The sequence below is a fragment of the Pseudorca crassidens genome, chromosome 12 (assembly GCF_039906515.1).
Source record: "Pseudorca crassidens isolate mPseCra1 chromosome 12, mPseCra1.hap1, whole genome shotgun sequence".
NCBI lineage: Eukaryota > Metazoa > Chordata > Mammalia > Artiodactyla > Delphinidae > Pseudorca > Pseudorca crassidens.
This window is the reverse complement of record NC_090307.1, coordinates 91337364-91353562: the sequence shown is the minus strand read 5'-3', so window position 1 is coordinate 91353562 and position 16199 is coordinate 91337364. Positions and strand designations below refer to the sequence as shown.

Genomic DNA, 16199 nt, shown 5'->3' with positions numbered 1-16199 from the left:
AGGCCCAGGGTGAGGCCCAGAAGGTGCCGACCCAGGATCCTCCCCTTGCTTCCAGCCCCACTGGAGCCCAAAGGCCGGGTGTGCACCACGTTCTCGCCTGCAGTGCGTCTTGTACCTGTGGCGGGGTGAAAGGCGGTGAGCGCCTGTTCCACGGCAGAGGTCCTCCGAGTGGGGTCCCCAGCCGGCAGCATCAGCATGCCCTGGGGGCTTCTCAGAGGTGCCAATTCTGCCTCCGGCCCACCCCGGACCTGCGGAATCAGATGCTCCGGGTGGGCCCCTGCAGTCTGTGTCCTCCAGGGGTCGCTGCCCACGTTTGAGAACAGCCATCTAAGGGCAGCTGTTGCTCCGCGGAGCCCCCGCCTCCAGGGCCCAGCAGGAGAGTGTCTCGGGGGTACAGCCCCTTGGGGTTGGCGTGCTGGCTCCCTGCCCACCCTCTCTGTCCGTCGGGCTCAGTCATTCATTCTCCATCCACTCTCCCAGCTCACGTCCCTCCGGGCTCTGTGGCTGCTGGGAGATCAGCAATGAAGAGCACGGACAAGGCTCCCGGGGCTTTGGTTCCAGCGATGGCCAGTGTCCAGCTGGTCCCACCAGCACGTCCGCAGCGGTGTTTTGTGGTCATTTGCGGACGTGGGCACCTGGCAAGTGGCTGATTCAAGGAGCAAAGTCGTGGAGGACTTTAAGAGACGGGGACCCTGAAGGCGGGCGTCTCCTTGAATCTTGCATCCCAGGCACCTCACTCTAGTCCCAGCTCTGCCGTGAGGAGTGTCTGCAAGAGGAAACTGGACCCTGTCTCACGAGGCAGGTGATTCGGAAGCTCCGGGAGAGTCAGCAGCACAACAGTGAAGCACCTTCCCTCGGCGCCACACCGCCTGCGTACAGAGACAGGTTCTGGTGCTTGCAAACTGCGTGACCTTGAGCAGGTCATTGGACCTCTCTGTGCCTCAGTTAGCTCATCTGCAAAATGGGGTGAATTATAGCCCTACCTCACAGGGGTGTTGTGGGGAATGAATGTGCTGGTATCTAAGGGACACATGCTAGCTGAATGTTAACTGTTATCATTCTTACACGTTCATCTTAAAAAGCTGTACAGAAAGTCAAGCTGCAAACCTAAAGCAAACCAAAATATGCATACTTCGGGGAAATTAACAGAGTATCACAAAAGCAATCAATACTGCCTTGACATTTGGAAATTCTTCACTAAGTGCACGGGTTCAGTTAGTGATAGAATTCCACTTCAGTCCTCATGGGCCCTCATTGCTTGTCTCCACAGTGAATAATATTAACATAATCACAATGTGGCAAATGTGGACTCCTCTCTCGTTTTGGAATCAACCCATGGACAAATCTGTGGAAAGCCCAGTCGCAGTTACAGAGCAAAATGTAGATGTTACAAATGATCTTTGACACCATAAAAGGGATGGCGCAGCTAAGCGGGAGACGCAAAGGAAGTATGTTAATGTCTTTTCTTTTGCGATTCAACATTTTATTTATTTATATTGTGGTAAGAACACTGAACAGGAGATCTGACCTCTTAACACATTTTTAAGTGCACAATACAGTATTGTTAACTAGGCACAGTGTTGTACAGCAGACCTCTAAGTTTATTCAGAGGTGTGTGTGTGTGTGTGTGTGTGTGTGTGTGTGTATCCCTGGAACAAATATATATAACTGAAACTTTATACCCATTGAACAGCAACCCCAGGAGTATGTTAATTTCTCCTGTAACCTGGTAAGGAGTCCATAGACAGCAGCTAAAGTTGATACTTCCAGAAATAGAGCCTTAAGTTTCCTTTTAAGGTCACAAAAGTAACCACCAGAACAACTAAAAATAATAACATAGCTAAGAAAAATCAAGGGAGGCAGGAGCAGGATGTAGGCGGTAGGGAAAATGGACTAAATCCTCATCTTTCATGTCAGGAAGTCAAGGGAAATAGTCTCTGGCTGACAAAAACTAGACCCATAAAATTACTCTGCGTGTCCACAGTGGACAAAATGAGAAGGCCTAACACCAGAAAAAGTCATTTCCTTTGGAGAGAGGGAGAGAGCACGGGAAGCGCTGGCTCTTCATTTTATAGCTTTTTCTGGATGGTTTGAATTTCTCAACAGGTGCATATTTTGCTTTTGTAAGCGGAACCTGGTGTGATGGCCTCAGCCATGCTGCCGGGGCCCGGCTGCAGCAGGCGGTCCCACCCGGGGCAACCCCTCCCTCCGGCCACCTGAACGCACTCTGAGGCTGGGCTGCCATGAGCAGCGAGACTCTCTCTTCAGGTGTGGAGGCACATTTGCCTGTGGGAGACGTCTATTTACAAACCTTTCAAAGAAACTGCAAGTACAGTACAGACGTTCAAAAACAGCATGATTATATATATATATAGCAGTATTCAGATAAGCGGAAGTGATTTGTGTCATGTGATTTTTCAATTTTACATCCAGTGAGTATCCTTCAGTCCTACATAGATACCAACGCTACATTTGTCATTTACAATGGAGTATTCCCAGGACTTCCCTGGGGGTCCAGTGGTTAAGACTCTGCACTCCCAATGCAGGGGCGCGGGTTTGATGCCTGGTCTGGGAACTGGGGGAGGGGGGGTTGTCCCTGGAGCCTGCGACCTTGGCTCTGGTGATCAGAGGAGCCCCCGGCTGTGTGGAGGATGGAGGTCGGCTCCCCACCCCCGCCCTCGCTGGGAACCGCTAAAAGACAAACTGAGGCATATTGCAAATTTTAAGATTATATTGGACATGGGAATTCCCTGGTGGTCCAGAGGTTAGGGCTCCGGGCTTCCACTGCAGGCGGGCGTGGGTTTGGTCCCTGATTGGGATCCCGCATGCGCACTGCCAGCCAAAAGATAAAAAGGATTATATTTGGACAAAAATTGATTGGAATGGGGCAACCTAGAACTGGAAGTGGTTAGGAGCGCCCCACCCATAGCAGCTGGAGAAAGTATAGATTAAGCGCTGAAGCAAAGCAAAAGTGATCGTTAACTGGTATGGCTGAAAGCCCAGCTGTGAGTGGTTGGCTGAGATTGGCTGTGTGTGATTGGCTGAGAGTGGCTGTGTGTGGTTGTCTGTGATTGGCTGAGATTGGCTCTGTGTGGTTGGCTCTGTGTGGTTGTCTGTGATTGGCTGAGATTGGCTGTGTGTGGTTGGCTCTGTGTGATTGGCTGTGTGTGATTGGCTGTGTGTGATTGGCTGTGATTCTCTGTGTGTGATTGGCTGTGTGTGGTTGGGTTTCCATTTCGTAACCTTGAGGCATTCACAGGCGTAGGTTTGGGTTTGTTTGCACACAGGCCATGTGTTAGACCCCCCAGCCAAGTGGCCTCCTTGTTTAACTAATTTAAAAACCTAAGGAGGGAGTGGGTGTCACAAAAGAAGATCCTGGTACCCAGTGTGGGGCAGCGTGTGACATCAATGTTAGATATTTCGCTGAGTTTATACTTCTAGTGGCCTGAGCTAGGACCAGAGACTTCTCTATGGAAGCTATTAACTGCATCTCTGGGATGAGAATTCATCCCAACTCTTTCTGGCTTAAACTTCTGCTCCCCAGAACTCACTCCCAAAACCAAGATGCCCCAGAATCACCCATCCCAGAGAGAGCAAGGGGTGTTGTCCTTGCTTGACTGGCACTGCTCTGGTCCCTGGCGTCAGGGGGGTGATGTCTCCTCTCCTGGCACAAGTGACCAAATAGAACATTCCAGAAAGCACTCCCTTGGCCTGGCCTTCTCAGGCACCCACACATGCACACACACCCTGGTCATCCCGGGAGGGCGCCTTTTCAGCCAATGCCACCTTCCACCCCGGTGGTCCCTGTTCTTGCTGCTGTCACCATTCCTCTGTTCCTCCAGTTTTGTAAATAGAGTCGTACATATGTTTTCCTCTGTGTCTCTGGAGGCTTGTCGCTCAACATAATGCTTTTGAGACTCATCCAGATTGTTGCATATTTGGTAGTTCCTTTGTTTTTATCCCAAAGTAGCGTTCCATTGTGTGGATGTACAATTAGTTTAAATTATAAAGACCAACAATATCAAGGATTGGTGAGCAAGGGGGGCAGCTGCTTTGCATTTTTAAAGTTAATTTATTTTTATTTTATATTTTTAAAAAACCATGAGAGTTCCCTGGTGGTCCAGTGGCTAAGACTCCTTGCTCCCCATGCAGGGGGCCCGGGTTCAATCCCTGGTCAGGGAACTAGATCCCTCATGCATGCCGCAACTAAGAGTTCGCATGCCACAGCTAAAGACCCCGCGGCAATGAAGACCCGGGGCAGCCAAAATAAATAAGTAAATATTTTTTAAAAATAGCTTTTGCTTTTTAGAACAGTTTTGGGTTTATAGAAACATTGAGTGGCAGGTACAGAAGGTTCCCATGTCGCCTTGCCCCCGCCCAGTTTCTCCTGTTATTAACACCTTGCATTGATGTGGTACATGTGTTACAATTAGTGAACCTGCACTGACGCATCGTAATCACTGCAAGTCCGCAGTTTACATGAGGCTTCACTCTCGGTGCCGTACACGCTCTGGGTTCGGACATGTACCCACCATTACAGAATGATGCAGAGTAGCTTCGCTGCCCTAGACGTCCTCTGTGCTCTGCCTGCTCAGCCCTCCCCACAAACCCCGGCGACACTGATCTTTACGCTGTCTCCATAGCTTTGCCTTCCCTGCAGTGTCCTAGAGCTGCAATCCTGCAGTGCGCGAGGAATTTGCTGAGTTTGCACCTGAAAAAAGGGCCTTTTAGGGTGAGGCTGGGAGAAGGGCGGGGGAAGGACACGGTCGGTCCTGGGACGCGCCTGACCCCCTCTTTTCTCCGTTCCGCCAGGGCTCGCCAAGCCCATCGGTCTGGTGGAGGGGCCGGGCGGCCTGGGCCAGGGCGGCATGGCGGCCACACTGCGTGACGACAGCCAGGAGACAGAGGGCAAGTTCGAGGAATACGGGTACAACGCACAGCTCAGCGACCGCATCTCCCTGGACAGGACCATCCCTGACTACAGGCCCAAAAAGTGAGTACGCCGCCCCTCCCACAGACACCTCCAGGCAGCGCCCCGCAGGCCTGGGCTCCTGGCACCCAGATGTTCACAGGATCTGCTGGACAGGCAGAGCGGAGGGAGGGGGGCCCTGGCAGGTGGGGCACCCCCCATCCGTCTTCTCTGCTCTCGGCCATGGGCATCTTCTGCAGGTGCCCAGTACAGGACTGAGGCTGCTCAGGGACGGCGCCGCCCAGGAAGCTGGGCAGCGCCATCGCCGATGCTCCAGGTGCCGCGACCTATACAAATGACACAAGTGACAAGCGACACAGCTTGAAGCACAGTCTCTGCCAAAGGCGTCTGTCCTCCCGCCTTTGGTGCAGGAGCCGCGATGGGGGGCGGAGGTCCTGCTTGAAATGAGCGTCGCCCGTGACTAAAAGACGTTCCATTTCTGTCACTTGCCTGTAAACCCCTGTCCCCCCCACCCCCAAAGCCACAGCAGTTGATTAGTCAGAAAAGTCGGACCCCTCGATGGCTGTGCCTTGCCTTCTGGTCACTCAGGACTCCTGGTCTCAGATCATCGCCTCCTGTAGTAAAGCAGAGGCGAGACTAGAACAAAACTCCGTGTTGAGTGGACCTCACTGCTTTACTAACTTCCGCCGAGCAGGGCGCCTGCACCCTGGACATGAAGCCAGGCTCCTTCCTGTGGCCCTGGCCGCAGGAACTCAGCCCGCCGCTCGCAGCGTTGAACAGGACAGCACTTTCAGCAGCACCTTCTTCCTGGCAGGGGCCGCAGTGCAGGGCTGGGCTGGGCCGGGCAGCCGTGTGGTCAGAGTTGCCGCTCTGAGTCCTGAGTCCGCGGAGCAGCCTTCAAGGAAAGGTGGGTGGGGGGTGCGGGGGAGCGTCTCCTTTTAGCGCCTGTCTTGGTTTGCCCCTCTTCCAGTTGTGGCTTCTGAGGTAGGACTCTGGTTTGGGAAGTGGTCCCAGAAGCCCTGGGAGGGGGTGGGAAGGCTGACAGGGAAGGGCCCGGAGCGTGAGAAGGTGCATCATGGTTGCGGGCACAGGTGGTCGGCCGCGGACCAGCTCCACTGGGGACACAGGGCCTCGGGGCTACCCCAGCCCAGGGAGGACCAGGAAGCGGTTCTCACAGACTCCCTGTTCCTCCAAGCTTGAGGGCTTGCTGTGCGAGGAGTGAGGTGAGATGCCCAGAAATGAGTTTCTAGGGCGCTGGGCCAGGGCCGGCAGTGAGTGCGTGGCCGCCCCAGGGAGTGCTGGGGCCTGGGGCGCGGGGACCAGCGCGTCTGCCCAGGTTCCGTGCTCTAGCCGCAGCCGGGATGCGTGAGCTGCAGAGTGGGAGGTTAGGCCGTCTCGTGACTCCATTCCTGTCGCGTTATACCCAGAGGGCCTGGAGCAGGAGCCCCCCCCCCACCCCGCCTTGACCACCGCGGCTCGTGATGGCGCTATTTTATTTTCATCGCATTTATTTTCATGGTTACTGTTGATTTAGCATAAGTGGTGCTGCTTTGCCTTTGCAGCGATGAAATAAAGGTGCCGTTTTGAATTTAAAAAATGCATTTAGGTGTAAAACAGGCCAATTTGGAGAAACATACAAAGTAAATAGTAACGCAGGTGGTGCCGAGATGTGACGGCAGTCACGGACGCGGACCTGAATGAGTCAGGGGCTCTGAGGGTGTGTGTGAGTGTGTGTGCACGCGTGTGCGTGCACATGTGTTTGAGTGTGAGTCGCTTTCTGAAAGCCCCCGTTGTGTCCTGACTTTTGGAGGATGAACTAAGTTGCCCACCAGCAGGGTCAGCACAGCTGCTGGCGTTTAGCTCTGAGCGCCTGGGCAGCCCAGGTGCGGTTCGGGGGACCCCCCAAGGCCAACCTCAAGTTCAATAACTCATTAAAATGAGTCATAAGGCTCAGCAAATCTGTTACACGCGTGGTGCAGTTTGCTATCGCTGAAGGACACCAGGCAGGAGTTTCCAGCTGGCCCTCATGGTGGGGCTCACAGGGACGGTGCCTGATTACCCCAGCAATGAGGTGTGAGCACGCTATGACATATTGCCAGCCGCGGGGCTCCCTCGAGCCTTTTGTTTGTATGTTTTTTCCCTTGAGCCTTGGCGTCTGGGTTTTTACTGGCTGACCTCAGTCTCCAGCCCCTGCAGAGGTCAAGTCGAGACCCCACATGAATCCCACTGTAGCAAAGACCCCCTGGCAAGGCCCCAGGCCTCCAGGTGAAGGTGACGCTCTTCTCAGGCAGGACATTCCAAGGGCTCAGAGGTCACCTCCCAGGAGGTGCAGGGCATGGACGAGCCAGACCTGTTGCCTTGGCCCCTTCCTGTGCACGTGGTCCTCGTGGGGACACCTCAGCTGACTTGGTACGGAAGTGGCCCCGTGCTCCACCTTCCTAAGCCACGCGGCACATCGGGTCACTGCACCCCGTCCCTGTGACTCTGGGGGCTTGCAGCCCCTGGACTTGGGTCGGAGGCAGTGGGGGGCGTTCTCCTGCTGCGTCTCCTCCTTCACCTCATGGCACTTGTTGTCATAACTGAAGACAGCCCCTTCTTGCCCTGTTTCCCAGAGATCGTCTTCTTTTGGTGGCTCTGCGGAACCCTCTGGAACCCCTCCACGCCGCCTCTGCATGGCTGGACCCCTTGCCCAGTGGGCATTGGGCTTGAGTCCAGTCATGCCCAAGTAATGATGAAGCGGAAGCCTCTCTGTGACCCCCTGAATGCCCCCAGGGCCCGCTTTCAGAGCAGTCCCAGCCCACAGGGGTCCAGCCCACCACCCCCAGCCCTGGGCCAAGGGCAGGGGTCTCCCAACGGTCCTGCCACATCTCCCAACATCAGAGCAGTGGTGCTTACAGAACAGATGTGCGTCTGCGTGCAGCAGACGCTTGTCGGTCGCCTCCTCAAAATCCAGTTCTCTTTCTTCGGGCAGTAGCTCCCTGTTTCCATGTGGGGACCCATGGAAACTTCCCACCCCTGCTGCAGGGTGGGTCACATGACCAGGGCTAAGCCAATCAGAGCTCACGGTCCACCAGCCACAGTGATTGGCTCAAGGAGATCACATGGTCTGGGCCAGTCCAGCTGAACCTCGGAATTACCTGAGGCCATGGGGGGGAAAATCAAGATTTTCCCCAAAAGTAAAAGTGCAAGTTTAGGAGCCTGGGGATCTGCACTATCTTATCATCATGAGGGGAGAGCTTGAGCTCCCAGGGTGCACTTGTGAAACCGAAGAAAAAAATCCGGTTGCAGGGCATGGCAGAGCTGGGATGTGGGGAGGAACTGGGTTCCAGTGCTATGAGCACCTGGATCCAGCTGTCCCTGAAGCCACTTGCAATAAATTACAAATAAATTTTAAAAATAAGTCCGCTAGACTCTGCAGTAAATTAGTATACACACATACACATATATACTTTAAATTTTTTGCTTAAGCAAATTTGCACTGGATTTTCTGCTTTTTAAGCTGAAAGGGCTCCACCCGATGTGTGTGGTGTGTCACTGCACACTCTCCTGTCCTCGGGAGCACTGTCCTCCCATGTCTTGCTGGGCCTGGGATTTGCTCAAGCAGCAGGAGCGATTCTGGCTTTCCCTTTGAGGATTCAGATCCCCCGTAAGAAACCTCAGCCTGCCGAAATAAAAGCTGACAGAGTGATCAATCCCAGTTGTCACTCACGTCACAAAAGAAGACATCAGGGCGAACTTTGAAAGAGCTGACCTTTACAGTCTGCCTTAATTGATAGAAACCTGCTTTACAGAAACTCTGATTTGAAGGGGCGGAGCTCTCTGCCTCCCTGAATTAGAGAATGTGGATTTTATCTAGTTACTTACCTGGTTGTTTATATCCCATTTCTTCCCCAAAAAGAAGCGAGGAGGCTTTGGCGCCAGGCACATGGGCAGACCACCCCTCCTGCCCCCATGGGCGATGTGGCTGAAGAATCAGAAGTGGAGAGGGGCCTTCCCACGCCCCTCCCCCACGCCCCTCCCCCCAGTGCCCTCCTGTCCCACAGGCTCTGCCCGGGGCCTCTGGAGATTACTCAACCCAGAGCTTCCCTCTGCACTCAGGGGACTGCATCATGGGGATTTTTCAAAGCAGTGACAGCCTTCATGAGAGCCTCGCTTAAAACACGGGCTCCAGTCCCCCAGGGGCCTTTCTGACGAGGAGCTGGGGTCTTCTCATGAGCATGACCAGGCATCCAGTCTTCTATATTTGGAAGTGAGATCTGCCCTGACCTTTAGTCCTCCAACAGGAATTCCCCTTATTGCCTACCATTCTGGGGGCTGGGTTGGTAAGACTTAAAACCCAGTTTGAAACGGCTGAAGCAAAAAAAGGGAATGTATTGGCTCAGGCGCTGAAGGGTAGGCTTTCAGGCACGGCTTGATTTAGGGGATGCCGCTGTTACATCAGCTCTGCCTGCCTTCAAGTCGGGTCAGTCAGGATCCTGGAAGGAAATTGGCGACATCCTCAGGAGGGATGTGGGCAGAATCTAGGAACCCCACGAGGGACGTTGAGGCACCCAGGGAGGGCAGCAGCGGCTGAGAAAGCTGCTCAGTAACATACAATATCCTGGAGCCTGATGTTCTGCAGTGGGCGGCGTCAGAAAACTCTTCCTGAAAAAGGCCGTGTGTAAAAACCTCCCTGTTTTTCTTTACTCTCACAAGACTGCCACACTCACAGCACTTGTGACATCAGATGTGTGGGGCTTTCCCACACCAGCCAATTCTCTGACACCAGCTGTGTGTCCTGCACTTCAATTCAGTTCTGACACTCTCTGCCTGCAGTCGGCATCAGACCCGCAGGTGCAGGGCTTAGATGCCAACCTCAGCTCCAGGCTCTGCCCCGGCACTTGTGACCCCTGCTTGGCCTCAGACACTTGCTAGGACTGCGCACGGAACTTAGGGACACTTGTGTTTACTGGCGTGTTCTAGAATGAGGACGCGATGAAGGACACGGGGGAGGAGCCGGAAGAAGCGCTGCGCAGCGGGAAGCCTGGGAGGGTCCTGAGCACAGGAGCGTCTGTCCCTGAGGAGCCGGGGTGTCCCACGCTCCTGGCACTGGATGTGTTTGGGGCCCCAGAAACTCTCCAAATCCCGTCCTTCACAGGCTTTTATGGAGGCTTCATCACGTTGGCATGATCCATTTTTAGCTTCGCTTTCAGCCCCTCCTCCCCAGAGGGTGGGGAGGAGGGGCTGAAAGCGCCAACTTTTTTTTTTTTTTTTTTTTTTTTGCGGTACGCGGGCCTCGCACTGCTGTGGCCTCTCCCGTTGCGGAGCGCAGGCTCAGCGGCCATGGCTCACGGGCCCAGCCGCTCTGCGGCACGTGGGATCTTCCCGGACCGGGGCACGAACCCGCGTCCCCCTGCATCGGCAGGCAGACTCTCAACCACTGCGCCACCAGGGAAGCCCAACTTCTAATCGTGGTTCGGTCCTTCTGATGACCAGCTCCCAGCCAGGAGCCCACCCAGAGTTGCCTCATTAGAACAAAACTCCCTCCCGTCAGCCAGGGACTCCCAAGGCACACGGAGCTCAGTGTGAACACTCCGACCTCGCCCATCGCCCTGGAGGTTCCGAGGGTGCGGCTCTGTGTCTGAGAAACGGGCGCAGAGACCAGTGCATGTTTCTCGTTACTTCATGAGCCAGACAGTACATGTTTCAGGCTTTGGGGCCGCGCGAGAGCAGCCACAGCCAGTAGGTACATGAGCGGGCATGGCTCTGGCCCCAAAAAGCTTTATTTGCAAATCCAGGAGGCAGCCTGTTGTGTGGCGTGATTTCCCCCAGTCTTACCTTCCTCACGTCACCCGGTGTGACCGATCGTATTTTCCAAAGGTGGACGCAAACCCCTCGTCTGGAGCCTTGCCTCGCCCGCATCAAGAGGTGGAGACAGTGTCCGTCTCCTTGCAGTCGGGGGGCTTTTGAGGCTGGTCATTCCATCGAGGAGGGCGGACGTGAGGCTGTGGAGCTCTAGGGCTCCCCGCCAGCCCGGCAGGCGCCCTGGACCAGGGGCCGCCACGTTGTGAGGAAGCCCCCGCGCGCTCCGGCAGAGCGTCCATGCGGCCAGGCGCCGAGAGCCGGCGCTCAGAGACCCGCCAGCCGGTGCCGCCTCAGCCCCACCCGACAGCCGCTCCACAGTCCCTGACCCGGCACTGCCAGCCGACACCTGGCAGGGGGCCGCGGCAGGAAGCGAGATGACGCCGACCCCGCGCTGAGGATGCCTGGCGCCCGCGGGAGGAGGCCTGAGGCTGGCGCTGCAGCGGGCTCGCTCGCGGGCACTGGGGGAGCCTTGCGCTCGGCAAACAGCAGCCGCTGCGCGTTGTCACACATCGGTGGCCGAGCCGGGTGCTTAGGGGGCCCTCAGGAAATATGCGTGGAGGATTAAATGAATCAATACATAAACGCAAGCTCTGTCTACAACCGTTTGAAACTTTCAGTTTGGTTTCCTGAACAGCCTTTAGCCCCTGGAGCCCATCCATCCAATCTGGCAGGTGCAGTCATCAGAACACACGCGGGTGGAGGAGCGTGTGCGTGTGTGTGCCGGCACACGTGTGTGGGCATGTGTTCCCATCTCAACTGGCAATTCCATCCACTCTCAAACCAAAGTTCTCTCTACCTTTCTCCATTAGATACATTATTGATTTCCCTTTGTCTGGAGGCAGATAGCTTTTCTGATTAAGTGGTGGCTTTAATTATGCCGCAAAGCACATAACAAAGATCTTGATTATTAAGACTGGCCCACGGGATAATGGAAGGAAGACTGGCAAACCCAAATTAAACGGCATCGTAAATATGAGCGGCCTCGTCCGAGGCTCCGTCCTGCCTTCCCGTGCAGTGATGCCCTCCTCCCCCGCCTCGTTAGGGCTGGAGAAGTCTTAGTGCTGTGAATCGTCTCTGCTGCGCGTGGCTCGGCAGTCAAGGGTAATGGGTGTGGATGGTGATCGCGAGACACTGGAAACAGACACCGCATGCCACGCGCCAATCCGGCTCCACATGGGGGCTCTGATGCCACTGGCATTGAGGGTCTGCAAGTGGAGGCAAGGGTCCCAGATGACGGGATGGAAAGCACGGTGCTGTCAGGGAAACGGGCTGGTTTCTTTCCTCCTGCTGCAGCCAGTAGACCCCCTTCCCTTCCCACCAGGCCCAGGAGCCCAGGGAAGGAGATGCTTGGGGAGGGCGGGGGCCCCTCAGCTGAGGCTGCTCCTCCGCCTGGGATGCTCGCCGAGGGGAACAGGCCCCACCCGCTCACCCTCCTGTGTGCCGGGCTCTTCCTTAGAGCCAGCTGGTCCCCCTGCAGCAGGGTTGGAGGCTAACAAAGCCAGACAGGAAAATCGGAGGCCACCTGCCCCGTGGCTCCGTCTCAGCTGGGGATTTGCTGGGAAGGGGGAGCCCACTCAAGGGCCCCGTGGAGGGTCCACTCAACGTGGGGCTGCCCCAGATCCCGTCGGGGGCCGGACAAACAAGTACCAGGGTCCCACCTCTCCCTTCCCTTCCACTGTCCACCCTAAGGGCTCACTGATGATCCCCAGGGCCCTGCTGGGGCTGCTGGGGCAACAGAAGACACCTGCGCTGAGCTGGACCCTGGCATGGGGCGGGTCATCGGCCTCTGGCCCAGCGACCGCAGGGACTGCCCTAGGGAGTGCCTGGAGGGGCTGGAGGTCACAGGCCCTGAAGGTCGCACACTTGGGCCCCGATGGACCTCACTGCCCAGGCAGAGACACTCCAGGTGGGCGCAGGAGTCCTCTGCAGCACTGCACCCAGGGCTGTGTGGTCTGGCCACCCTTGCAGTCCACTCGCTCTCCTGGGCACGAGCAGGCCTCCAGGCGGCCAGACGGCAACCGTGTCTGTGAGCGCGCGACCCCACGTGTTACTGTCCCACCGGGCTCCTATGAGGGGCCTTCCTGTGCACGGGCCAGTGTTCTGTTTCTGACCGGCTTTTGCTCTGAGCTCTGAGGGTGGCGTGTGTGCTCATTTCTCCTTGAACACGTGGTGCAGTGATTCTTATGCATCTCAGCCCAAGTGTCTCTCCGAGGTGCGTGTGGGTCACCCGCAGCTGTGAGTGAGGGCCTGGGTGTGGAAGGGTGAGTCTGAGACCCGTACTCACCCTTAGCTCCGCGCACAGGCTCCTCCAATGAATATGAGCCATTAATGTCTCCACAGAGTGCGGCTGTGCGTAAGGTGCCCGTGAGGGCGTGCGTGTGAATGCATCATGGGCAATGTCTCCACAGAGTGCGGCTGTGCGTAAGGTGCCTGTGAGGACGTGCGTGTGAAGGCATCATGGGCAATGTCTCCACAGAGTGCGGCTGTGCGTAAGGTGCCCGTGAGGACGTGCGTGTGAAGGCATCATGGGCACGTACAATGCGCGTGTGCACATCTATGCTGTGTGTGCAGTTGTATGTATGTGTATTTGCAGTGTTTTACTTGTGTGCACGTGTGTAGTATACACACGTCTGGGTGTGTGCACGTACATATTGCTTCTGGGAGGTCTTGCAGCCAGCTGCCTGGACGGATGGGTGCACTCAGGCTGGGAAAGACAAGACCCCAAAGCAGGAGGCTCTGGCGTTCCTCGTTGCTCAGGTTTCCTCCTCTCCACCTTCCCAAGCAGCCCCTCTTGTGCTGGTTTTCCGTGGGGCTGCGCTGTCTCTGTGCCCATCAGGATCCTGCCTTGGGCTGGCAGGAAGGCCAGGCGTTGGTGTGGGATGCACTGGTCGGGGATTCCAGGCTCGCACCGATGTTCCCGAGAGGGCAGGAGCGTGTCAAGCCAGCAGGCAGCTGCTGCCCGGAAGGCATCCCCACTCCCCAGTGACGTGCTTCCAAGAACCCTCCTGACAGCTGTTCCCAGAAACGTCCCTCTCGGCTTCCGATGGTACAGCTCCTGGGTCTGTGCTCAGCCCGGACCCGTCTCCTCTGGCAGGAGATGGATGTGTGTCCTGTTGTCACAGGCAAAGCTTGCTGCGCCCCCGGGAGGCCACTGCCACTTCATCCCCTCTCCATCCTGCATTTATTTCTCCAGCGGCACAAAGGGCGTCCCCATAAATTTCCATCAGTGTCGCTGCCACGGCCCCGTTTCCCCGGAGGCCAGCTGGGACGCGGCGTGCGACGCATTCCAGTCACGACCTCGGAAGTGGCTTCAAGAGCCCGTAACCACGCCTGGTGCTCTGTGGGCTCATAAATCCTCTGTGGTTGAGGATGTCCTGCTTCTCTGGCTCCAGATGGGACATGCGAAGCCGAGCCAGAGCCTCTCTGGGGCCCACAGCCCAGCCCCTCCTCCGGCCTTGACCTGAGGGGGCGGGCGTGAAGCCGGCCAGCCTGCGGGAAGCGTCCAGCCTGTACCCAGCACCGTGCAGGAGGCGTCCAGCCTGTACCCAGCACCATGCGGGAAGCGTCCAGCCTGTACCCAGCACCACGCAGGACAGCATGTGTCCAAGGAAAGGACAGAGCCGCCGGACTTTGGGGAACGTACCTGTCCTGGTTACGATCGCTGCTTAGTCAGCTGCGTTAAACCACGTTTTAATGTACTGGGGGGCAGGAGGTCAGGCGGGGTGCAGGGGGAATAGCCTCTCTGAGCAGTACTTCCTGAGACCTCAGCTGGGAAGGTGTGATGGGGGTGCTCAACGGTGGGGGCTGGAAGCATCTGGGGGGGCAGCGTGCACACGCCTGGCAGCAGATGGACGGTCCACGCAAGCACCCACACACGGACCCTCTGTGTGGCCTGGGCTTCCTCACAGCGCGGCGGCCTGGGCAGAGTTGCCTCTCTGGTGCCACGTGGCCCCAGAGCAAAGTCCCAGCACGCGAAGCCTCGCTGCTCTTCGTGACTCAGCTCAGAAGGCACGTAGCACCCCTCCCCTGTGTCCTGTTGGTGAGAGGCGGCAGAGCCCACTGTCGTGCAAAGGGAGGGTGGCAAAGTCCCAGGGGACTTGGGGGCTGTCGTCGCAGCATCTTTGGAAAGCATGATCTACCACAGCACCCATCCCGGACTGTCGTGAGGTGACGTCTGAGGGCACAAGGGCTAGATGACGCTCCGAGGGAGGATGGGATTCCCCTAAAAAGACTGGATGTTCTGTGTCACCGAGAATGCTTTCAGATGGAAACCTAGCAAGTCTGAAGCGGCTGCAACAACCCCGGGATTCCTGACCTCAGATAGTGAGAAGTCCACGGCTCGGGGGGTGCGGGCAGAGTTGTTCATTGGTGTGACCTCAGATAGTGAGAAGTCCACAGCTCGGGGTGGGGGGGCAGAGTTGTTCAACGACATCATCAGGGACCTGGGCTCTTCCCACCTCTCTGCTCTGCCACGTTCAGTGCATTGGGCTTATCTCCTCATGGTCACAATATGGTTGCCATAGCTCTCAGCGTCACGTCTTCACAGGCCAAATTTCCAAAGGGCTAGAATAAATATGTTCCTACATCTTGTCCCTCTTTAAGAACAGAGGAATCGTTCCCAGAGCCCCCTACAGACATCCCCTCCTGTGTCCTGGGCTGTCTGTGTGTCTCACCTTGCACCATGTAAGGCAAGGATGCTTTCCTGCTCCTTCTCAGAGCCCCTCCAGTGTTTAGTTTGCTCAGTCTTTGCCTCTCAGGATGGCGGGGACACCCAAGTCTCAAAGAATGGGGTTTGCCGATAATTTAGCTGAGGAGGTTGGCAGTTGGCTCTCTCCTCCTCTCGAGGAAGCTGAGGTCCCAAGCTGGGACTGTCTGTGTCCTAGACAAGGACAGGGTTAGGATGAAGCAGCTGGTGTCATCTCTACCAACAATGTGAGAAAGCCCCCAGCTCGCCTGGACGGGGACGTCCTGAGACAGGGTGTGCAATGGTCAAGGCCAGTCTAACGTCTGTGAGCACTGGACCCACTGGTCCCCTGTCTTCCCCTCTCGGCCTGGTCTGGGACTCTGGGGTGCGGCTGACTGGGCAGACCCCTCCTGAGGGGCGTTCACAAGTGTGTCCCTGCATCATACACATGTCAGGACCTGTGCAGGATCCGGACTGACAGAAGATCCATTTCAAATTGGCTTAAGCTGGAAAAAGAGAGAGAAAGGGAGAGACGGGGAGAGAATGTATTATTCCTGCAACTACAAAGTCTGGAGGAAGCACTGGCTTCGTGTAGACTTGGATTTGAGGCTCAGCTGATGTCATCTGGACCTGGCATCTCACCATCTCTCTGCTCTGCTATTGGCCTCATTGGCTTCATCCTGACCACTGGACGCAAGATGGATGCAGCTGCTCCGGCCTCACATCCTCTCTCCCCAAGGC

The 16199-nt window shown here is 56.4% G+C and overlaps 1 protein-coding gene across 4 annotated transcripts in view; it reads left to right on the top strand.

Annotated features, from left to right (window-relative positions):
• GALNT9 (polypeptide N-acetylgalactosaminyltransferase 9) overlaps nucleotides 1-16199 on the top strand; it is a 90985-nt gene that overhangs the window by 20173 nt on the left and 54613 nt on the right. For all 4 annotated transcript variants that reach the window (XM_067701278.1, XM_067701279.1, XM_067701277.1 and 1 more), the window contains exon 2: nucleotides 4813-4993. In XM_067701278.1, the coding sequence (XP_067557379.1) occupies nucleotides 4813-4993 (181 nt within the window). The remainder of the gene's footprint in view (nucleotides 1-4812; nucleotides 4994-16199) is intronic.